At 36.5% G+C, this 24887-nt stretch overlaps 1 protein-coding gene across 1 annotated transcript in view; it reads left to right on the forward strand.

Annotated features, from left to right (window-relative positions):
* CAMSAP2 (calmodulin regulated spectrin-associated protein family, member 2) overlaps positions 1 to 24887 on the forward strand; it is a 92859-nt gene that overhangs the window by 55149 nt on the left and 12823 nt on the right. The window contains 7 exon segments of the mRNA XM_009326170.1: positions 3280 to 3421; positions 6684 to 6823; positions 17076 to 17169; positions 18266 to 18359; positions 22046 to 22116; positions 22634 to 22703; positions 23470 to 24886. Coding sequence (XP_009324445.1) covers positions 3280 to 3421; positions 6684 to 6823; positions 17076 to 17169; positions 18266 to 18359; positions 22046 to 22116; positions 22634 to 22703; positions 23470 to 24886 — 2028 coding nt within the window.

Consider the following 24887-nt stretch of genomic DNA (forward strand, 5'->3'; position numbering starts at 1 on the left):
AGTTGCTTGTAGGCAACAACAGAAATTACTTCATGTCTGGAAAACCAGTTTAAAAGTACTGTCTTCAGCAGACTAATCAGTATTCAAATCCATAACACTTTATGCTATACGGGCAATTTCTCTAGAATGCTATCTATTACAGTTGTGACACACACAAATACACTGTTCTTCACAATATAGTCCTTCAGTTTTGTTTTGGAATTAAGATAGCGTAATTAGATGGAGGGAAGAACGCAAAAAAACCCAAAATGGACTGTCTGTGATCAGAAATTTAAGCACTTTTTTTTTGGTCTCATTTCTACAAAATAACGTGGCTACTTCAAAGCAATTTCAGAATATGTTTTTGTTCTATTTTTGCTTAAGGTATTAGTTTACTAATGATTCTCCTCCACTGCATAAAAATGATACTCAAATATAAAATATTCAGTTTGTTGTAAAGCTAACTCCAATTTGCCTGCCAGTTGTCCATAAAGAACTTGAACTAGTGGTATTTATGTTAGTTTAGTAGAGATATAGCTGAAACCCAAGTGCTACTGGTAATATAGTAGGAAGGCAGTGGCTCAAGCTGCTCCGACAGTTCACCCAGCCTTTTGATCTCTTCCCTTTACATAGCGCAGGTGTTTCATAGTGAGACAGATATTCCTGAGCATACAGGCAGCTGAAAACTTACTCTGATAAGTAAATTTATAACATGTTATCTACTATATGGTAAGTGCCTAAGAGCGTTCATTGTTAATGATTAACTCGGAATACATGTGAGCACTTACGACAGAGTAGCTGGTGTGCTGTTGGTTCATCTTTAGTTGACCTTGTTTATATGCAAGTGTCTCGACTATACCTAGACTTGTTTAAGTGGAATAAGCTCAAAGACGCTAAATCAGGCTGGTTTAGGATCTCAAAAACAAGATGCCTGTATTAGCATTTATGTTTAAATTAGCACTAGAGCTTTATAATAAATGTAGATGTTCATCTTTTGCATTATTGCATCCATATTTAGTAGCAAACATTGTAACTGATGAGAAGAGTTTCTTCAAATGGAAGTTTATTAAAACTGCAGTGCAATTACCAGTGTCTTTTATTTTTCAGTATAATTTCGTTTATCTTTTCAACCAAATTGAAACATGATGCCTGTTATTCCCTAATGAACCTAGCATATCAGGTTATATAAATTTATTTTTCCTGAAGTAACGTGCCTGGCATACTCTCTACAATGAATTAAGTCCTCTTTCTAGGTCCACTTTAATGATATGATGCAGTTTCCAGCATCTGTGGGCACTGTTCATAAGGCCAGTGAAGGCATCGTTAAAGTGACAGTAGACTTTTTCACAGGATTTACTGTGGGAGACCACTGTATTACCAATTTCAAATATTTTCGAACACTCCATTAAAAAGATGCTATTTAAAAGAATATATAAATTACACAGGGCTTGTTGGGCCATGATGTTAGTCATCTTTATCATGTATCTTTTATATTGTAATATTTCATAGACTTAATTTCAGTCATTTTGAGGAGGAAGTACATGGACATGTTAACATGGTATTTGAAACTTGCAGGATTTTCATCAGAGTGGGTCATTGGATTGCCACAGAGTGAAAAAAACCAAACTTTCTCTGCAAGCACGATTGGCCTATTTCATTAGAAATAGTAGGGAGTATTACTAACATGGGGAAAAGAATATTAAAAATGCATGAAACACTAACATGATTTTGTTTGGTGTTAGTGAATGCAAAAACGGCATTTTCATTTTTAGACAGCATACTTGACACACAAATACCAGTACATTTCAAGTATGAAATAAAGACTAACTCTCAGGTGGTTTTTTTTTTTTAAGTATTAATTGGTTAAAGTATAAGCTCTTTGGGCCAAATACAAGCCCTTTATTTTTCTAGAACTGATGTGTCTGCTGTTGCCAGATTAGGCTCGTACTTCTTGAGCCAGTTAGAGGACACTGACATTCACTAAAGATAATCCCGTGTGATCCTTGACAGAAATCCAGTGTCAGTAAGTGTAGCCTTCAGGGTTAGCCTGTGGTTCCACAGACTTTTTTGCCAGCAAAGCTAGCTTAAACAATTCCCAGCCCAGCCATAAAACCTCTAGCCCTGCCTGCTCATTCACTGCAGAAACAAAGGAAGAGAGCGCTGTTGTAGCTGGATCGATGGTCTTACCACGCAGCCCCATCAGCAGTTGCTCCAGCACAGCCAAAAGGTGGAGAGTAGGAGGTAGGAACTGTCAGCTTCAGCTTTGCTGGGAAGAGTTAACATCCACACAGACTTCTCAGGGTCCCTACAGGGAGACGTCCAGTTGAGTGTGTAGATGAAGGAAAATAGCATAAAATTAACTCAGAAACACTCTTGGCATCATAAGAAGTTCTGTGGTATGAATAGAAAAGTAATCCTTCAGTACTGTTTTAAAAATAAGTCTTAGTAAATAATATTAAGAAATTAAAATCTATATCACTTTCTTCCACCTCCATTTGTTTTGCAAGGAAGAAGTGGAAAGAAACTAAGAATGATGAATACCATTTTTTTTAAGTAAGCCCCCCTCTCCCTCCACAAAAAAAAAAACACAAGCCCATGAAAAATGTGTTCACTGCAGATAAATGCTATCTTGGTATTCTGAACTAATAATCTCCTTATACACCGAGTTGTTTTTCAAAATGTTTCCTTTTATAACTGGGCCACTGAATGGTCATAACACTTGACCATTAATGCTTCTTGACCATTAATGCTTCTCAATGTTCATGACTGCTTATAGTGTTTTACACGGTTTATAAAAATGGAGTTGATCAAATGCAGATTCCCTTGTTTCTGTCATTGTCAGTTATATGAATGAGATTTTGGGCAAGATTCTTAGGTGTGTTAACTTCGGAGTCATTTGACTTGCCAGTAAACTGAAGTTACACCAGCTAAGGATTTGTCTCATTGTGTTTACACACAGATCATTTCTGATTGTATAACAGTGAGTGTTGAATGTTAATTAAGGTGTACGTTATTTAATTCAGCGTGCTATACAGAGATCATAAAAATTTGGTAGTTTTGAAGGGAAGGCTCAATATTAGCGTTGTAGCTTCCTTTCCTCTTACTTTCCTCTTAGATGTTATTTATGCTGTTCAAAATGGGGCATAACATGAATAGTTTTCAGAAATTTAACACTGAGAATATCCAGCTATTTATTAAATACTGCTTTTTCACTAACAGAGTGTAAAACCTATAGCATGAATCTGTTTCTTCATATGTTTCAGAGCCTTTGTCTCTAAATTTGTTCATTCTATATTGTAGGCTCGTTACAGGAAGGAGCAAACATTGCTTAAACAGCTGCCCTGCATTCCATTGGTGGAGAATCTGCTGAAAGATGGTACAGATGGTTGTGCTCTAGCAGCCCTGATCCACTTTTACTGTCCAGATATCGTTAAACTGGAGGGTATGTCTAACGTGTTTCTCAGCTTGTAAACATATGTCCATAAAAGTTTAAATGTCTGTGTTTGATAACTATGTGAAGGAAGGTGCTTAAATATGATATACAAGAGGCATACTTTGAGCGTGGTGGGTTTAATATTAACTTTGTGCCTATTTATTTTTACATTTAAATAAAAGGAACCGAGGTGTTGTAAGTGTAAGTTGTTGTAAGTAAGCACACCATGTTGTGCTTACTTTTATGTTATCACACTAATATAAACATACTAAGATATATTATTTCAGATCTGACGGTGGCAACACATGTGCCTTTGTGCTATGAAACTTGAAACCACCTGGAAAACTCTTATTCTTGAAGCTGCCTAAGTGCTTTCTTGTGAATCTGAGCAGTTACAGATATAAAATACGGAAGAGTTTAGAGTTAGTCAAGCTCTGCATAGCTGCACTGCATGGCACATAGGTGCTCTGTGTTCTGGGCTTTTAGTTCACCTGATAGTTACCTATATCATTTATAGCGTAAACAAAAAATATATAGTCTAGAATGTATTGGTGTCATGCTGTTCTATAATAGCACTTGTCTGTGACGATGAGCAGCTTCATCTTGTTCTTTTGCTCAGTGGCCTGGTTAAAGTCGTATCTTCCTCTTGGCAACTAAGAGGCTCATGTAGTTGTAAAATGTCTTGGCAGCTAACACCCATCATTTTCTGCCTGTGTTCTGTCCATGATACCTTTGATGTCGTGGGAACACTTATACAGAAGCATCCTGAGAAATCCAGGAATATGAACAAAGGTATAAAGCTTGCTAAGGACTGAAATGTGGAATTCATACACACAATCACTTTATAGGAAGCTTCCAGCACAGTAGGCGTTGAAGATGAAAGACACTAAGATGCATGCATTCACCATTCTTCTTCAGCTTGTGAATTTTGAAAAATACAACTTTCAATTTACATAAATGTTACAGCCAAATATATACTATTGTATGCGATTAGGGAAGAGTTAAAACTTGGGTAGTGTTGAATGGGGATAACACCTAGCTCCTTCTTACTGTTTTAGCATGGCTGAAAATATGGACAGTCCAAAAGATCTTGTATACCTTGCGTAACCACATATATAATTACCAGCAGATTCCTCCTGCATCTGACTTCAAACAAGACAAGGCACATGTCATCTTTGGAACTTTAGTTTTATTGTTCTTGTTAGGTGTCCTGACATCATCTTCCCTAAAGATACGTAACTGTGCGTGTCATTGTCTCAGAAGTAAATTCAAAGGTACTCTGAAGCGACTAGCAGCACTTTAAAAAGACTTTGGCCATCTTCCCCATATTTAAATAATATAATTTTTGATGCATGTTAAATTTCACTGAGATTTGGTTCTGTATTGGAACTGAGGAAGGCAGGTAACAAAAATGCATATGCAAAAATGCTTAAAAATGCATTAACAAAAAAGAAAAAATATTAATCCAGAGTTCTCTGTAGTCTGCAATAGATTGTTTCTTCTCATTAAGACTTTATTTAACTTTCAAATCTAGGTTTCCTTCAAGGAATACAGGACTAGAAAGGACTCCCTATGTCAGTGAGTCAAGAAATTGGATATTGTACAAAATTGTGTCATCCCTTTCATGAATTTATCATGTTCTATCTTAAAACTGTGTAGCTCTTTAAACTCTGTACTCTTCTTACCCACTGTTGCATGTTTTACACGGTTTTAAATCTTATTCTTGTTTTCTACCTAGATGTGCTTGTAGCCTGTCTGCGTGCCTTTGTTCTTCCAGCAGTGCCCTTTGGCTTGAATAGCTTCTCCTGATCTAATGTCTACCTTTTTGATATATTTTCTGTTTCTTGTTTTGCCCAGGCTACTGAACCAAGCCTTTTCAGTCTCCCCTTCTGAAGTGGATTTCCACTCTCATTATTATCCTCAATAGTCTTCCTCTGCAACTAGTCCAGTTTCGGTTCATCTTTCTTGAATATGGATAGTCATAACTGTACACAGAAATCCAGACTGGCACCTCATTACTGCTTTGTACGGTGCTTCTCTGTCACTACTGGAAATACGTTTTCTGATACATTTTAGCATCATGTTTGCTTTTTTCCATAGATGCATGGTGCTGAAAGCTCATAAACATCTTGACATTGGCTAATACGCGATTCCTTCCTACTCTGTATCACTTTCAACCAGTGAATCACATTAGAATTTTATTAGATCCAAATGCATGACTTCGCATTTTGCATTACTAAATTTAATCCCATTTTGGTCAGTTTAGTCAAACATCTTTTTTGCCATTGATTATCATCTCTGGGGTTGGGATGATGGAATATGTCTGATTTCCTCAGAATGGGAATCCTTATCCTGCTAGCATCAAAGTAGATTCCTTGTCTGAAGAAACCTTTTATCCTAAACAATTTAAAACTTATGTGGAGCTCTGTCATACGCTGTTGCTTCAGGAATAAAATCTGATGCGTGCTCTGGAAGTATATTTTCTTTTATTCAGTCCTTCTTTTTACAAGGACTGTCTTTTTTTCTAGGAAGTTATTATTGCTGCTTAATTTTCCAAGAAGCAGTCATAAAAAGAGAACAGGAGGTTAGCTGGGCATAAATAGTATTCATAGAATACTGTATAACTACACTGGTCTGCTCACTGCTACCGCTTCTTTGTCGTTAAATAGAACTTTCAAACAGAGAGTGATAGTTCATATATCAGAGGCTTCAGATCCTTGTAAAATCTCGTATCAAACACCTAAATCCACAGAAACAAATACATAAGACTAAACTGATGCTGGTTTTGTGGGAAGATTTGGGGTTAATAGCATTAAAAGGTACTCTCAGGTCCCTGTGCAAAGACAAAGAACTAGTATGTATGGAGAACTTTGTGAAAAAGCATACATTTCCTACTGCCATTGCTGTATCAAAAATCTAATTGAAAAAATGTATATTAGTGATTAAATATGGTTTTTCATTATATGGAGTAGCAGGAGTTAGAGCATAACTTCCATTTTCACAAAATGCAAAGCAGAAAAAAATAAACTTGTCAATAGTGAAAAAACAAAATTCATGTTTAGAAAAATGTTTAAAGATATAAAACTGCAAAGATAAAATGTAGAGTCGTCATTTCTTAAGTTTCTGAAATAGAAAAACAAAAGCCTCCTGGGGGGGGAGGAAATCAAGTCTGAATTTATCCACAAAATGTTCCAGAATCCAGCAAAGCAAAAAGCACTTTTTTGCAAATCTGTAACTATATCTAATCTTTGCCTCTATTCTTCCTTTTTAGATATTTGTTTGAAAGAGACAATGTCTTTGGCTGACAGCCTGTATAATCTACAATTGATTCAAGAATTTTGTCAGGAATACCTTAACCAGTGCTGCCATTTCAGTCTTGAGGATATGCTCTATGCAGCTTCTTCAATAAAGGTAAAAAAAATTAAATAAACAAAAATGCAAGCAGCGTCCACAGGACTGTTTTGCTAATGATATATTTAGTCTTTTTTGGTCTGCTGCTACATGAAAAAGCGTGTTGCAACTCTCGTGGTATAGCATGCAACACACAAATTTCAGCAGCATGCAAAACCACCATCTTTTCGCAGTTATGTTGTTCTAGTAATTTCAAAGTATTTTAAAAATAGCACTTGTGAAAGTATTTATAAAATCTTTGATTTTGCGCAAAACTATTTCACGCTTTATCTTCTTTCTTATTAATTAATTGTTAGTTAAAGCATGTAATCTGTGGTATTTCTGTTAAAATGTAATAGTGACCTGCATTAGTTTAAATTTATTAAGGCTGTAACAAAAGGACAAAATAGTTAAGAGTTTTTTGTGGAATTATTACTCACTCTTCTTACTCATTTCTGTGTACACAATAATTTTATGGTTTTTAACCTTAAAGCTTTTTCACTTTTGTAAAAGTCTAAATTTCTGAGTTAATTTCATTGAAAAATCTAATGGTATTATGCTGAAACACGAGCAGGAACACGATTCCAGCAAATACAGTTGTTTGAATAAGCCGTTAAGCGTTTTCAGTCACTTTAAGATTTTGCTCTTTTAGAAAGAGGAAAAAAAATTTTTGCTTTATTCTATAGTTTTTTAACCCTGTGTGGAAAGACAAGGAGTAATTGTATTTCTTGCCTAATTGTAACTTTAATTTTTCATTCTTGAGTTTCTCTAAGACTTTCTTCTGTATAAAACACTCTTCGTTTGCTTAAGATTCTTGTTGGCCTGCCTTTAGGGAATGAAATACTATTTTTATGGAGTCGGCATATCCACTGCAGATGGGATGCAATTGGTTTCTAAATATCTGGGTCATTTCACTGCTTTTATGATCTTTATAGCAATCTCACAAGCTGAGTCACAGAGGCCAGGGCTTGAATACAGCTTTGTTGTCTCCTGTAGGGTTGAACCCAGTCCTTTTCAAATACGTCATGAGCTGCCAGGGTGAGTAAGGGCAGTAGGACTTAAGTCTAGACTACTTAGCTGTTGCTGTTTTATTTTGTGTATGCAAAGTTGAGTAGTGGCTGCTTTCAATCAGCTTTTGGTGTTTTTAAATTTCAGATACAGTAATCTACCTACATACTTGTAAAAAGTCTGCTGCATTGCAGTCTCTCTTGTCTGTAGTTTCCCAACATATGGTCCTACAACCACATTCAATGATCTTGAGCAGGACTCCTTCACTGCGTTTTGATTGTTTCTCTCTGCTTACAGATACATGGAATAAATGGAATTCATTATTCTTTGGTTTCATTCGTGGCAATTAATAATACCATTTTTTATAGTAATGGTTTGAATTATTTCTCAAGCCAGTATGCACTGTGACGCTTCAATTTCTAAAAAGTAATTATATTAAATATTTTGTCACTATCCCAATGCATCAGACTTTACACTTTTAAAATGCTACAGACTCAGCAATTTTGCTGTTTCTGAACACTGTTTTTAAAGGGGATTTAGAGTTCTTTCAAAGATTTAGAGTATTTCTAGAACTGAGAAAGCCCTTTTGTGATCATGTTTTTACAAGTTGCTGTGGTGTGGATACTTATTTAGATGTAAATGCTACAAAGAAAGGCTGCCAAGTTTTTCTTCTAAAACTTGGCACAGAAACTTTGGCTAGTGCTATAAACTCTGTTTGTCCAGTGTTAAGAATTAATTTCCTTTCAAAATAAATTCACAGTTAAAGGAGCTCTTTCTTGGTTTTCCAGTGCATCTGATTAGAGTAAGTTTTAATAAATGTACATATTCTCCAAAGAATTTTATTGTCACTTTGAAAAAAACTTGTAACTGGACATTTTAAATATTACACATTTAGTTAAACTGGTTAGTAGAAGTCACCTTTATCTCAGTCTACCAAATTTATATAGTATCAAGTTTTAGGATTTATAGAAGAATTTTGTTGTCACTTTGAAAAAAACTTGTATTGTAACTGGACATTTTAAATATTACACATTTAATTAAACTGGTTAGTGGAAGTCACCTTTATCTCAGTCTACCAAATTTATATAGTATCAAGTTTTAGGATTTATAGAAGCATGTGTCTTTGTTTCAGGTGTCTGTGTTAATCAGCAAAGATTTCGATGTGTTTTCAGGGTGACTCATACTGCGCAGTAGGTAGCACTATGCTTTTGATTAAAAGTCTGTTATGTTCATGGTGGTGACAGAAAGAACAGAAAGAACCAAACTGCTGATACGTTACTGGAAAAAGCCTCAAGAAAAAAATTACAGCTGAGTTTTTGGAATGACAATGCTGTGCCTTGTCTGGTCCTAGAAATTACACTAGGTATCCTGACTTCATGCTAGTCCTTGAGAAGGAAGGGAGCAGAGCCTCTTTCTCTTAAAGTGATCAAGCACAAAGTGCATACCTTACATTCTTTATTGGGCACACTGCAGGGTCCTGTTACGTTAAATCAAGGCAGGTTGTAGATAGTATATGATACAGAAATTTAGTGCAGGACTAGACCAAGGTGATTGTGCCCACTTTTGGCTTTCCCACCAAAATGCACAGAAACACAGTCAGATTAATTTAAAACTTCATTTAACAAGCATCCAGAGTATTTGATATAGGCTCTCAGATTTTGCAGCAGATGAAACTGTTGGCTTAATTCTGTTTTAGCACAGAGGGGAAATAAGCTTTGTCTGGATTTCTAGACAGCTTTAATGTGTCACAGTCAAATGAAGCAGAAAGTAAGTTTTGTTGCTCCTCACTTGCCCTTTCCTCCTCCTCTAAGAAAAATACATTTATGAAGTTCTTCATAAGATGTTTACTAAGGCAGGGCTACCGATGTTAAAGAAAAAAATATTTGAATACATTCCATGGATGCTTGAGGCACCACCAGGGGAGCATACTGGTTCCTGGTTGTTTTCCTTTGAGACAGGCAAACACAAGTAGAGAGAGATTACATAAAAATAATCACAATATTTTCTGAATCCTCCCTGCATATTTAAAAAGAGGAAAGAATAGAAAATCTTGGATCTCTCTTTAGTTGTGATTGCTTTTTTTGCCCTGATCCTCGCTCTTCCCTTCTCCTGTAAGCAGTTTTATCCTGAGACAGGATTTTTTTTTTTTAAATAGCTTGTTCTTCACCTGTATCTGGGAAGTTACATAGAACTGAAAGAGATGTTTTATTGTGTCTTGACACACACATGTTCTGCCTATCCAAAGAACAAGTTTGTAGAAATAGAAGAGCTTGCATGAAGTGCCATCACAGGAAGCATGAACCACCCTGCAGAATAGTAAAGACTTCCTTATTGCTTTGGCCCAACAGTTGATTAGCACTGCGGTGTAATGGTCAGTATGTAGCATTTGTGGCTTGACTAAAGGTCTCACGGAATGTGTAATTCCTGAAAAGGGTGTTGTGAGGGACATGTATGGTCCCTGAATAGAAAGAAAAAAATGCATCTCACGTGTTCCATTTGTCACGTGAGATAGATGTTGAAAGTATTTCTAAAAGAGGAAAACCACATCTTTTGGTTGTATTTGGTTATTTTCTTGATATTTTTAGATCACTCTCTGCCAGTTTATTCTAGTAGGACCATAGGGTTCAGGCCTAGGAGCAAGTAATTTATGAGGTTAACTGTCAAAGAAGGTACTGACAGACAGCTTGAATCATTTGATGTTTACCATGACTTGAGAGCTCACGTAGGAACTTGGCATTGAATCAACTGACACACAGTTAATTATTGTCTTTTGTTAGTGTTCCTTTATCTGAGCCTCCAAAAATGTGTGGGTTTTGTTGTTGTTGTTGTTGTTTTTTTTAAATAGTAATCCTAAACTTTTGCTACTCATTTAATCTACACGTATTGTTGTACATTCCTTTTTCATTGTTAGAGGGTTGAGTCAGGGTGAGACACAGATCACAACCAATATTGGAACACCCTTTATTAATTCAACTGCTATTATTAATAGAATGAATCCATTATTAATAAGATTACTATTCACGCAATGCATTTATTTGCTCACACAGTTCACACACACGCTCACTCAGTCATTTTTACTGGGTTGGAGACCAACCCAGCGGCCTCCCAGAAGTAAGGGGTCATACTGGCCCACCAGTGGCTTTGGGGAAGGTGCCCAGAAAGTCTCTCAAGGGGTCACTTGTCTCTTTATGTGTGTATATACATACAATTGTGTACTCTTTGTCTGCGTGTAACAGCTCCTGCCCTCGTGAGCGTGGTTAGGGTTATCAGCCTGTTGTTGACACTAGCATGTGCTGATGGCCTTGTACAGATCTGGCCGAGCCCTGCTGTTCTGAGAGTGTGGGTTCTTGGGGGTTCAACCGGGCCACGAGTCTCTGCAGCCTCTCCGTTCTTGGGAGACGTTTACGTGCTGCCCCTCAGCATGGATGCTTCCTCTCTTTGGCTGCTGTTCTCTGGTAACTGTAGAGTCTGTTCACCCGAACTCGTGCAGAAGGCACATTTATTCAGAATGAAAGCTTTGTGAATGTGAAATGAAGCAAATCTGAGAGAAGATTGCTGTCTCTTGTCTGTGAAGGGCATTCCTCTGACCTAAATGTGGGCCAGACTCTAAACTGTGCAGAATCACAACTAAGCACGTGGAATAGGTACCTTATTTTTGCACTTAGTTACTAACCAGAGCAGACAGAACAAACGTTTGCTCTGTCAAAGGCTCAGCAGGCCAGGTGGAGAGGCTGGTTCCAGAGCTTCCTCCCCCTCTCCCCCTACCCCCCACCCCCCAAAACAGGAGAATATAATATCTAAAGGGTTGTTTTATACCAAAAATACTTATTGTGTTTGAACATTTTGAATATTTGCACTTTCTGACGTAATGTTGATGGTGACTTTGCAAACAGCGTAAGCAGAAGCTATAATCAGCACCATGTCCTCTGAGATGTGAAAAATAGCGTTCAAATACGTCACATAGATAAATCCTAGAAATTAAGGGCTACACGATGTCTGCAAGCGTTGTGCAGCTTTCCCTCCAATCTCAATGAAAAAAACCACTGCCAATCAGACTGCTAACCCAAGTCTGAACTTGAGCTGGAGTCCCTGCGAGTGTGTATATGGACTCCTTAAGGACCCGGGAGAGCAGCTGGCTGTGCTCGGTGAGGCAATTTCGGTACGTATGGTGGGAGTTGGTCCAGGGATTTGATTCCCGTCTGGCTGGTTTAAAAGGATTTGGGATCAGGAATGAAAAGGAAGATTCAACCCGGGAACAGTTCTTTAAGAGAAGATTTCTCTCCTGAGAGGGACCAAATGTTCCTGACTCATTATTTAAAGGGAAGCAGTGTGGTTTGCTTTTGCTGATGTTAATAGGCCGGTTTTCCCACTTCTTTGTTCTGGTCTGAAATAAGACATACTGGAGTTTTCAACTTGAGTTGTTGTGGCAGGAGATATGACAGACGGGTAGTGCATGGATCATACGCAGAACTGTAACTTGGCCTTCTCCAGAGAGTTTGAAACACTCCAATTTTCTTCAGTCTTGATGCATTTATGTTGGCACTTTTATAACATATGAACTATGGATTTGCATTTGAGGTGAGTTACTTTCCTGGCCTACTGAACAGAGATTTTAATGTGCATCGTGGTATAAATTTTACAGAGTATTCTTATGTTCATTTTGAGAAAATTCCTAAAAGCGTCTATGGCTGCTTTTCCATTCAATTTTAGTGGATTCAAGCCTGATTACAAATTATTTGTATCACTTACGTATATCACCTTGTAGTTATTATTTAGTGAATATGCAGATCTAAAGCCTAGAAATATTAGAAGGATATAATTTATTTTAAGTGGCAAGATTGGACATACTATTTCTGTTAGCTAATTTGATTTAAAAATCAACTGATTTTAAAATTGTGGAGGGGGAATAGAGATATTAAAGAAAATAATTTATCTTTTTGTATAAAATCCTATAAAAGAAGCCAGCTTCTATCTCCCTTTGATACAGAAGCAAGTAATGACTTTAGATTTTATACTCAGAATATGGGGATATTTTTTCTTCCAAAATCTGTTGAACAGAAGGATTTTCATTGTATGGTACCAAAAGATGCAATAGATAAAATGTAACCAGTAGTGCAGCTGACTACATGGAACTAATGAACAGCCTGCAAATATCAAATTGAAAAAATTAAATCAGAATGTTTAGCAAATAAAAGCATCTATGAAGCTGCAAGTCTGCCATCTGCTGTTGAGTGGTTTTGAGCCAGTCTGAGCTGCTCAGGGCTTGGTTATTTTTTAGTACTATTAAAATGCTGTTAAGCTTCTGAATATTTTTGTGTATAAGTGCATGTGATAATCATGTGACGAGCTATTAGAACTTTTTGTCAGCATAATCAAGGCAAAATCTGTGGAAAAAATATCTACATTCTTTCTACCCCTGGGTAGCAGGATTACTACAGACCCACAATTAGTTTTTCCAAAAAATTAAGTTACTGATCATCAAGTCTTCCCCTTTGATTATTATTATTAACAACCCTTTCTGGCTAAAAATAACCTGTGAGAAAATGTGTTTTCCATCATGATGTTTCGCCATCAAACATCTAAATTAGCCTCAGTTCTGAGCGGGCTGTGCAGCCAACAGTTTCATTTTTACTTTAGTAAATGCTGCTCTGGTGATTTTGGAAAAACAAGCTGTCTTGCAGTAGCTCAGGACTGCATGGAAGATATTCTCAGAAGGAATATCTGAGTCCTTCTTCATAAAATAGTCACACTATTAAATGCAGCATTTCAGCGTAAGAAATTGGGAGTATTTAAATACAATATTATTTCAGAGGAGGACAAAGCTATGATTAGAACATTTTATAATTCTTTTTTTGTAGTAAAAAAATTCAAGTAAAAATGCAAAAGTTTGAGGGGGGAGGTAAGGGGAGGGGGAAATATTAAGAGAAAAATTATAGAAATTGTAATATTTAGAAATTGTAGTATTAAAAAAATCTTATTTTGTCTGAGAAATACATCTTATTTTTTCTTTATGCGTATTGCTTCCTAATGAAATCAGTGTGTGATACCAAAATGCAATACTTAACATTGCATTGTGATGATCCCTTGATCCCTTCACTGTGTACTAAAGTGTATGAGCAGCTTTCAGTCTAAGACTATCCCTTTGCTAGAGTAAAGGCTTATCTACACTGGAAATACTCAGGAAAAATAAATCTGAATCAAACATGTCAAATAGATATTTAAAATTATATTTTCAAATTTACTGATACAGAATTGAGGTTATCTCATTTATTATTGAACATTTTTGTTGTAAATTTTTGTTTATTTTAAAAAGATGTTCTTACTCCTAACGCCTGTGGTTTGTTTCTGAAATAAAATGATGTTTTGTTTAGAATTTTTGTCAAATATTTGCTCGCACTCCAAGATTTGAGGTACGCGTTTTTAAGGCAACAAAATTAATGCAACGATGGAATTTGACATTTGAGGGACTGAAAACATAGTGAAGCTGTCAAAAGAAGTCTTAAATGGAAGTCTTACATAGTCTGGATACAACTTTTAATTTGAGTACATCCTCTGCGGGCGTACACCAGCTGTGCTCAAATATAGTTAAACATTGAAAGTGAGCAATCTGAATGTGAGCAGTCTTGCCTATCTGTGCAGTGGAAAGTTAATAGGTCCATCACAGAATACAAAGCAGTTTTCTTCTCTTTCCTACTGGATCACAAAAAGCTTCATCTTTCTGCTTAGATTTTTTTCCTCTAGCTGGTGAATTGACAACAGAAGACTTACAGACTTTGCAGCCATATATGCCTGAATCAATCAGAAAATTTTTTCATTGGACAAAGAAAAATTTAAAATAGAAACCATGTACCACTGGTTTTACTTCCGCAGAATTTGTCTTATTTTTGTTAAAGAACTGTCAGCTAAATCATTTGCTGTGCTCTTAGAACTCTGCAATTTGTTAGCTCTTATTTAATACTCCTCATTCTTCTAAAATCCTTCAGAAGAGAAATAACATATATGTTGATATGTAGGTCTCTTTCCTACAGAGTTCTATGAAATTGTATGAGTAAATTATTTGTAAATTTAAACTAATTTTTAAAGACTATATGCGTTTACTGCAGGAGCCCAAATGCAATTATTAATCTGCAGCAAGGTTTTCCTGGAGACAAAGGAAGGCCTTACTGCGAACAAAGGACTGGAAATGAGAAAAATGTCCCATGCTCTGCTAATGAGAATGTTTCATGTGTATAAAGATTGCTCTGTTCATATCTATAATAGCAAAGTCTATACTGAAGATCATCTTCAGTCATATAGAGAATGTAGAAGTCAACTCCATTCTAAAAACCAGAGTAACGCTGTCCTGGATCGAACCAGAGGTCCACCTGGCACCGTATCCTGTTTCCCACAACAGCTTGGCAATGGCAGAAGCCAAAGCAAGTAGAGACGACCAGGGCAAGCCGTCGGTTTTATTGCAAATAGGCTTAAGAATTCTGTCCCATACTATGTAACATTATGTACTCAACTAACATCCTTTATTTAGAAGCAGATTTTTCCCTATCTCTGTTTAAAAGAAAAAGGGGGGGGGGGGGGGGGGGAAAAATGGGGATTGTTTTTTTTTTTTTAGGAAGGCAAAATTAGGTAATTGTTTGCTTTTTTCTAAATCAGCTCTGATTTCTTTGTGTTACCGCAAAACTCAGAAGAGACATTGCTTTCCTTTGAAACTCTTCTCTGAAGCAAATAATTAAATAAATTCCCACTTTCCCCGAGAGACTATTTTCACTTAATTTCATTCTCAAATAAAAATAAAAAGAGAGATAGCGTCTGATAGTTTAGTGTAAAAATGCTAATTTTCTCAAGTACAGAAAGTTTTATAGGACCAAACATGAAGAAAGCTTTATTATTGAAAAAGGTCACGTGGAAATATATTTCTGGTTTGCAACATTAGTTTATAAGTTGCAAGTGCTCTTGATGTTGTTGTTAGTTTGTAAAAATTAAACCAGTAAGTTTGTTAATTTATATTTTCCCATTTAAGCTGCATGAAATGTTAAATGAAAATAGCATGAAGTGGAGAAAATGAACTAGATATTTGAAATTATTGGTGGTAATGACATGAAAAAAGTGACAAAGGACACTTGCTTTTGTAAGTGTTAGCTGGATGTTATTGGGTTTTATTGCAGAAGGACTTTTTTTTAAACAAACTGTTTTAAAAAGTTGCTTAATTATGGTTTCCCGATTTAATGCATAAGTAGAGGTTTGTATTGTTTGTATTTTCTGACGTCGTAAGACTGGTGACACAAGTCTGTGCACCTGCGTGAGTCAGCTCGGGCCCGGATGCTCGTTGATCTCATTCAGTGGATATTTCTGGATATGAAGTAGCACTGAATCACATGGACATAGCAGCTTAGGACCGTGATCATTTGGCCTCTGAACTCTTCGGCCTCCACAGTCAACAAACCTTCTGGTCTTTTTGCACTCCTTCTTACATACTGTTGCAGCAGAAACTGTTGCTACTGCTTCTGCCTGGTTTTCCTCTCCATTGATTTTTTTTTTGTTGTTGCAGTTCATGTCACCGGTTGTTTCTTCCTTTTTACCTGTTTTTCCCCTTGTGTTGAATCTGATGGCTCCCATGCGTCTGTGTTTCATAGCTGTGTAATGGGAAAATACAGCAGGGAGATATATCAACAATACACTAAGCGTGCACAAATCTTTGGAGCTAAAACCTTGTTCTAATGTGCATTGAACAAATGCTGCTGCTGGTTTTTGTTTTGCATTAAAGACTTGTAAATTTGGGTAGATCTTCACAAATGTGGCAAAAAGCACATGCTTGATACAAAGGCCTAAATCAGATTCAGAATTCCTACACTAAAACTAAGGGCTACCAGAATTTTTCATGTTAAAAAGCCCTGAAAGTTTTATTGCCTAGCCTTGCAAAATGATGGGCTTTTCAACTACTCTTTTTTATGGAAATGGCTACTCTGTTTGACAGACACCATCTTCCACCCATCCTGTACCTCTCTGCCCTGCCTGCAAGACAGCAGGCCTGAGCATATGCTCATTGTGAAACATGTCAACCCAGCGGGTTACAATCTGGTCAAGTTATGTGTATGAGGTAGTTGGTGCTACAGATCAGTCTTACTGATCTCATTTTCTAAGAAATCGGTAGAGAACATAAACTGGATGAAATGCAGAGGCATATCCCGAATACTGTTTAATCTATTTATTTGCAGGCCTGTGTTTTAATATAAATTTCTTTTTTTTTCTTTTTTTTTTTTTTATTTTGTAGAGCAACTACATGGTGTTCATGGCAGAATTGTTCTGGTGGTTTGAAGTGGTGAAGCCATCATTTGTGCAACCTCGTGTTGTTGTGCAACCCCAAGGTAATTATAGTAAGCATCGGTTTTAACATGCATGTTTTTAATATGTATGTATACAGATCGCTATTGTGTTCACAAATACAGTGAATATTTTCATTAACAGGATTTGGTGGTGTACAACCCCCTTAAAGAAGGAGCAAAATACTCTTTCCTCTTGTTAATCTTCATCTCATCTCATAAATCATAATTAGATTTTGTTGTCTATTACCAAAAACTCATTTAAATTGTTGTGGTATAATCACTTGCAAATTTTCCTGACCTAAACAAGCCTAGAATCTGTTTATGCCCATGCAGGAATTACAGACATAATAAGGAGCCAAGAACAGAATTTAGCCTGAAGAGCTTGTATTGCTGAGGAGAAGATACCAAGAGAAAGGAACATAAATCTGGGGAAACTGGACAGACAGTTAATTGTAAAATCGCATTTTGTACCTGGGTGCGAAGGCACAGTCTTTGATCAGTAAATTCTCAAATTTAAAAATCCACCTCTGAGGTAGATTTTGAGATCTGTTAAGGAGTATAGAGCCATGGTAACTTAAACATTCATACAGTAGTGCTGTGATTGTCTGTCTAAGAGCTAGGAAGAGATTATTTTCATCGTGAGGCTTTTACACCTTTTTTTTCATTTACATGCTTTATAGCACGTACAAATCCAATTTAAATCTTTTAAATATTGCTAACTAATTTAGGATATGACCAAAATACTATTTTCTAGCTGAAAAGTCAGCCTAAGGGTTTTGGGGGAAAAAATTATATCAGAAAAATTTCTTCCAGAAGAATAATATTTATTTTTGCTAAAATGATTGCTTGCTTTTAATTTTGTAGCTCTTTTTAATTTTTTTTTTTATTTATTATTTCTTCCCTTGCCTTTTCTAGTCGTTTTTGTCATTCTCCATTCCCTTAATTAGTGCCAGTACGGGAACTTTGGAGGAGGTAAAGCTGAAAGGAAGTAATTGGCTTTTAATCTAAATAATGGAACCAATGAAAATTCTTTAAATCTTTAGAAATTGTTACTTCAGATTATTTCAGACAGCTTTTCTACTGTGGATTTTAACTGAATACTAAACTACAATAACTTGAGCTTTGTTCTTCCTGGCAGCTGAACCTGCAAAAGATGCAGCTTCTGCTCACAGCTTGAATGCTAACAGAAGAAATTACGTGGATGGCCCATCTGGTTCTGACTTCGTAGCCAGGTAATGTCAGAGAATCACTAGTACTGTTTCACAGTCTTCTCCTTTCTATTCAAAATCAAACACGGGTTTTTATTTAGCTTTGTTGCCTTTTTGCAATGCTCAAGGATTGCGGTACCAAATATAACCTGTAGAATTTTGTGGAAGATGCCGTAGTTCACCTGTTTCCCCCAGCGCCCTGCTGCATGGCAGGCAACATGTTCATCTTCGTACAGTTCATGTTTGTCACTTGGACAGCGCGCTGTTGTCTCACCAGTTTCCAAAACAGCCCTTACCATTCAGCAGAGAACTGTCACTGACCAGCTCTGCTCTGAAAGAGCTATTTTTCCGGAATTCACAGCAAATTTTCCAAAAATGGTAAACTAAGATAACAGCAAGAAAACCACTGAGTAATGGTTTTAGTCTGGTCTGTTTGTGTTACTTAAGTAACATGAAGGTCAGATAGGTAAAAATAAATACTTACGCTACGATGAACTTCCCAACTCTTGTGATCATCAAGAATGGAAAGCTAACTTCTTTATTAAATATGTTTTGCATTATTTGTATTTTGTAAACATATGTGAAACATTATTATTAGTATTACTGTTACAGATTTGGAAGCAATATAAAAAAATTCTGTTTCCCTTGTGTTCTCTAGCTGATCATACATTTGACAAGAGGCAGAAATTGCACGTTAGGCCACGTTTTTTAATCTTTCTTTTGACAGGGTAAAGAAAGCCTTCCAGTGATCTGAGCTGAACACAGTAGATGAGGGCTAGCATCGCATTATATTTACAATTTGGAGGCAAAGGTTTATTGAGTGTGTCTGAACTGACACAGAGGAGAAGGATAAAATGCATTTTAATTGGATATTCAGCAAATTGTTGGTTGCCAACCCAGCTAATCCTGTTCAGCCTTTTCTGTTGTTTTTGGGTGGGGTTTTCGGGGGGTGGGGTTGGGGTTTTTGGTTGGTTTGGGGGTTTGGTTGTTTGGGGTTTTTTTTAGTATTTAGGAAACTATGCTGACTTTAATCAGGGAGTAGTGTTTCTTACTATCGTTAAAAGCTGTGATTCCGAGTCTTTTTCCTGTGTGTATCTGAAGTGTTTCCCTTGTAGACAATGAAGTTATTTTAGTGTAAACTGAGCATATATGCCAGGAGAACAAGAAACGGTAGTTTTTGAACGCATCTTTTGGAAGAGGGCTTCCCAAGGCCATTCGCACCTTGGAAAGCCACTGCAAGCAGTCCAACAAAGGACATGTAACCGTGACTGTCCTACAGAACAGAGAAAGGTTTGCAGTAAAAATCACTACTTCTATGTGGCTTCCAACCTGATGTCCCCCTTTTAGAGCCCTTCATGAACAAAACTTCAGTGACTTATCTTTTAGAGGTTCTATGAAGATAGTAAATCATGTGTCAGTTACACTTAAAAACAAATTAAACTGAAGAAACAGAGTTCTGTGCCATGCTTATTCTTGTGCTGTAGTGATAGCTGTGGAGAAGATTTTCTTTATATTTAAAGACAGTTAGTAGATGAATACTGGACAACACCACAAGAGAAGTCTATCTGTAGCCTTGACTCTGTAAAAACATCCCCACAGCTGAAGCCATTAACCATGTGTTTATCACTGCTCTGACAAATTCTGTCAGTAACATAGTATTTTTTTCACACAAATAAATCTACCGTTTCTCTAAATGTGTACACTTTGTCTGTGCAGATGGTTTTGGCCTCTAAACTAAAGAGGACTGATTGGAAGTTTTACGATAAGCATCTGAATTCAATTCATGAACATTTAGAAAAGCCTTTATGTTTCTTAGTGCCATTACCATTCCAAATTTTAACTATCAAGTCTGTAAGTTGGCCACCAACGTGTTTTGTAATATTGCTTATGTTTCCTGAGACATGTTCTGAGATATAGTAAAAATCACGGGTGGTGGATTGCGTATTGTACTAGCTCATCACAACACAGTTTTAGTGTCTCTACAAGTGATGAATATGGTTTTGTGTTGGAGTATTATGAGAGCAATCCACGAGTAATAGAAAGAGCTATATCTTTCCTTATAAACCGGTGAACTTCATCCCACTTGATGATACTTCACTGTGTTGTAGGACAAAGGGAGGGGCCGAAGAAGTTATCTCAGATGATAGGGATCTAACACACAGGCTGCAGGTTCCCTGGCAGAACGGACCTGACTGCAGCATGTCGTGGTCCTGGCCTTCCTCCTTGTCCCAACTGCACGTTCCTGCCCCCTTGAGTGTTTGACATTGTCATTTCGGTGCACAAAGAGAAAAAAATAACCCAGTCGGAAAAAGTGAATGTTTTTCTGCTGGCTTAGCTTGTTGAAATGACTCAGAGGATCGGATGGAGAGCCAGATCCAGCGCAGAGGAGGGAGTGGGACTGTGGCGGCGAGCAGTTACGATGTCTGAGGTTGCCATGGAACCGCAGCCATGGTGCCAAAATCAGTCTTTCCTCGAGGGAGAAGGAAGTGTATAGATTTTCTTTGTGGTAGCAAATTTTCACAGGCTGCTGGATGAAATTTTGAAAGCATGCTTTTCTTTTAAGATAACTTATAGACATTATATCTACGATTTTAAAATTTTCACAGAAATCTCAAATGCCATTTGAAACAGGTATGTCACGTAGCCAGTGTGTAGTGTCATTAACACAAAAAATCAGGAATTTATGAGAACCTATTTTGAATAATATATACTTCTGAAAGATGCTTTTGTAGATTGTAAAATAACAATATTTTTCTTAAATTGACATGAATATGCTTCCCACAAACATTACTTAGAAATGTTTCTACAGCATACTGTATATAAACTACAAAAGCACTAAACAAATATTTTGAAAATTACTGATTGAAAAAAGAGAGTTTGGGAGTGTGCTCTTCAACTTGGTGAACAAAATTCAAAACAGGAAAGGATTTAATCCAGCGTGTTTTTGAAGTCTGGCTTCTTTAGAAGTGTTTTACATACAGATGCATGCGTCTTTATGCATGTGTCTTTGTTCTGATCCTGAAGAAGCACCTTGATCAAAACACTGAATTATGTTAATCCTATTCTGGATTAACACAGCTGGTCTATTACAGACCTTCTCTATGAACCAAAAAAAAGTATCTGTTGTAAGTAGAAACAGATGAAATCTTTGTTTTAGTAGTGAATATATTTTTTCTATTTATAAAGTCATGTCTATCACAAAATCTCCTTTATCCACTTCTAGCGCATATTGCAGTCCAGACACAAAGTAGAAGTTTCAGACTAAGCAACCGAAAAGAGAGATGCATGAAAAGTGTGTGATATTAGCTGCAGTCACTCAGTTTTGAGGCCGGTAGGAACTGCCTCATTTTGCTCATGTTTATGTTTGGGGTTTTTGTGAAAATGAGAACCTTCTAATAATGACATTTACATGAAATAAATCAGGAGACAAGTATGTTAACAAAACTAACGCTGCTCTGTGGCTGTTTGTGTAGGATAAATACCTTTTTGACTTGTTGTGTCTGTCTACATTAGGTCCAGTTAAAGGTAATAACAGTGTTCTCTTTTTAGTTAATAAATTAATACTTCAAGAAGAGAATTACGCCTCACTTTCCGCCCTGTCATAAAAAATAAATCTGGTTTTGTGGTGGCCCAGGACATGAAGCCTGGTTGCCCTTTTGTAATGTGGCTTTTGATGTATTGCTTCTAAGTTAATGTCTCTTGCTTTATAGATTGGAAAGTCCAACTTACACACCATCTCACCAACTGCATACACCCCAGCAGCCTTATTCATCTGTTCCAGGTAACAGATTTGTAATTTACAAATGGGTAGAAGAGGCAATGAGACAAGGTGTCGTCTTCTGAGTAAATTGCTATCTTGCTTGTATTTATTCAAACATTATTTATGCAGAAATTACTGGGAGAGCTTTACATGAAAGGCTAATGATGAGTTCTGTAATTTATAAAATGTACAGATGGGAAGTTTGTGTTTGCACCTCTTATATTGTGTATATTTTTTTAATTTCACTTCTCTTTTGATTATGTGGAATATGGCTTACAACAAGTATTTGTAGTATATTTTAGTAGTATTTATAGTGTATTTTACTCAATAGTAAATTCTTTGGGGGATGAGGGGTATAATATATAGTCAGGATGAAATTGACTCAGTTGCTCTACTTGTATTCTCAGTATAAAACCACTTATTTTGCCATTGCAGTGTTCTAAGTAGTGAAGCAAACTAATTTGTTAAAGCAACAGAAGGTGACGTTAACATAATTTTTCACAGCAGTTACCTTGGGTTCTATTTTAATTTCACTTAGGAGTCATCAGAAGGTCCACGTCAATGTCTTACGTAGATGGGTATGTAGGGACATGGCCCAAAGAAAAAAGGTAAGTAGTCTTACCATAAAAATTGGTTAAAAAATGATTATGTATTGGTCATAAATAGTAACAAATCCTCCATTGTAGTGTGGATTTTCAGAATCCTGTAATAAGAGTTCTTGTAAGCGACTTGCAAAAGTAGAAAGAGAAAACTGTATCATGGATTAAGAACTCGGTAATAGGAAACAAACTTCAGAATATTTTTTTTTTAACATTGAAATGAGGTATATTTGAATTGTTGGCATTAAATATGTTCACATTTACTCATTGCAGTCAACTAAAAGTGTTAAGAGTCACGTGGCTAATGAGCTCAGTAGTATTTAAACTTGTATTATTTTGTGGATAGGAAGAACAATCAGGCTGAATGCTTTGTTTTTCAGTTAGATCGGTCATAAACTATAGATCTGTAGGGTGTAAACTAAAGTTAAAATGGTAAGAGTTATAGTGGTGGGTTATTCAGTAAGTGTAAATTGTGTGTCTTAAGTGCCCAGAATTTATTCCAAAGTAATAAAAAACATTGGCTATCTCTAAAGAAAATGTTGTTATATTCTATTTTATTGTGCATTTTTATTGATTATATTTATTTATATATAATTATGTATAATTGTATATAATTATATATTTATTATATTCTATTTGAAGCTAGGCAAAATACAGTACACCTAACAGTGCCCTTAATGCTACAATCTTAAAATAATTTTAAAAACGAATGTGAATATTCATTATTATTAATCACGAGTTGCTCAGTTATTTCCTTTATTCTAATCTCTATTAGGTCATCATTACATGGCGTTTCATTTGACATTTCTTTTGACAAAGAAAAAAGCATTCCGGTATCCACTCCAAACAGAGGAATGACTAGATCTGTGAGCAACGAAGGCCTTACACTAAACATCAACCGCATGCCGAAGCATATTAGAAAAAATCTGTCCTTCAAACCAGTAAATGGAGAAGAGGAAAATCAAGATATTGAAGAGGAAAAGGACGTGATAGCTCATAAAGACACAAAAGCCAATCAGTCTCTTAACACAAATCAAAAAAATGCCAATGAGAGCAGTCACTACAGGTTTCCAAACGGAGCTCTGCAAAACAGGGCAATTCTGGATGATTTTGGCAATCAAATTGAGACACCAAGCATTGAAGAGGCTTTGCAGATAATTCATGACACTGAAAAATCTCCCAGAGTTATCCAACCAGACCAAATTACAAATGGGTTCTTTCTTCACGATCAGGAAATGAGCATCTTGAATTCAAACATTAAAATAAATCAGTCTACCCCTGATATAATTACAGACACAAAAGGTGCTCTAAGTCCTGTGACTGACAATACAGAAGTAGATACCGGAATACATGTCCCTTCAGAAGATATTCCAGAGACGATGGATGAGGATTCTTCTTTGAGAGATTACACTGTAAGCATGGACTCTGACATGGAAGAACCATCTAAATTTCTCCAGGATTATGACATGCGAGCTAGCAATCACAGAGATCAATTAAGTCCCTGTCCCAGCTCAGTAAGTACTAAATCACAGGCAGGCAGCAGTGCTTCTTCAAGTTCGGGGGTTAAAATGACTAGCTTTGCGGAGCAGAAGTTCAGGAAGTTGAATCACACAGATAGTAGAAGCAGTGGAAGCAGTTCTCAGAAAACCACACCGGAAGGTTCTGAGCTGAACATCCCTCATGTGGTTGCTTGGACTCATATTCCCGAGGAGGCATCTGTTCCTCAAGGAAGAGACACTACACAGTTACTGGCTTCTGAAATGGTCCATCTTAGGATGAAGCTCGAGGAAAAGAGGCGAGCCATTGAAGCACAGAAGAAGAAAGTTGAAGCTGCATTCACAAAGCAGCGGCAGAAAATGGGAAGAACGGCATTTCTTAATGTTGTGAAAAAGAAAGGTGATGGAGTATCACCACTTCGAGAAGAAGCAGCAGGAGCTGAAGATGAGAAGGTATTCACTGACAGTAATCGGTTGAAAGAAAAAGAAACTCAAAAACCAGATGAACAAACTAGTAAGACTTCAGAATTAATAAAAGAAAACCCTGAAAATTCTCATAGCAAATGGTTAAAATCTCCTGCTACTCCTATGGATGCTGAAAAGCAATGGAATTTAGCAAGCCCCTCAGAAGAAAATTTTAATGAAGGAGATATATTAGAATATACAAAATGCATTGAAAAACAAAACTCTTCCCTCC

The sequence above is a fragment of the Pygoscelis adeliae genome, unplaced genomic scaffold (genome assembly GCF_000699105.1).
Source record: "Pygoscelis adeliae isolate BGI_AS28 unplaced genomic scaffold, ASM69910v1 Scaffold256, whole genome shotgun sequence".
NCBI classification, from domain to species: Eukaryota; Metazoa; Chordata; class Aves; order Sphenisciformes; family Spheniscidae; genus Pygoscelis; species Pygoscelis adeliae.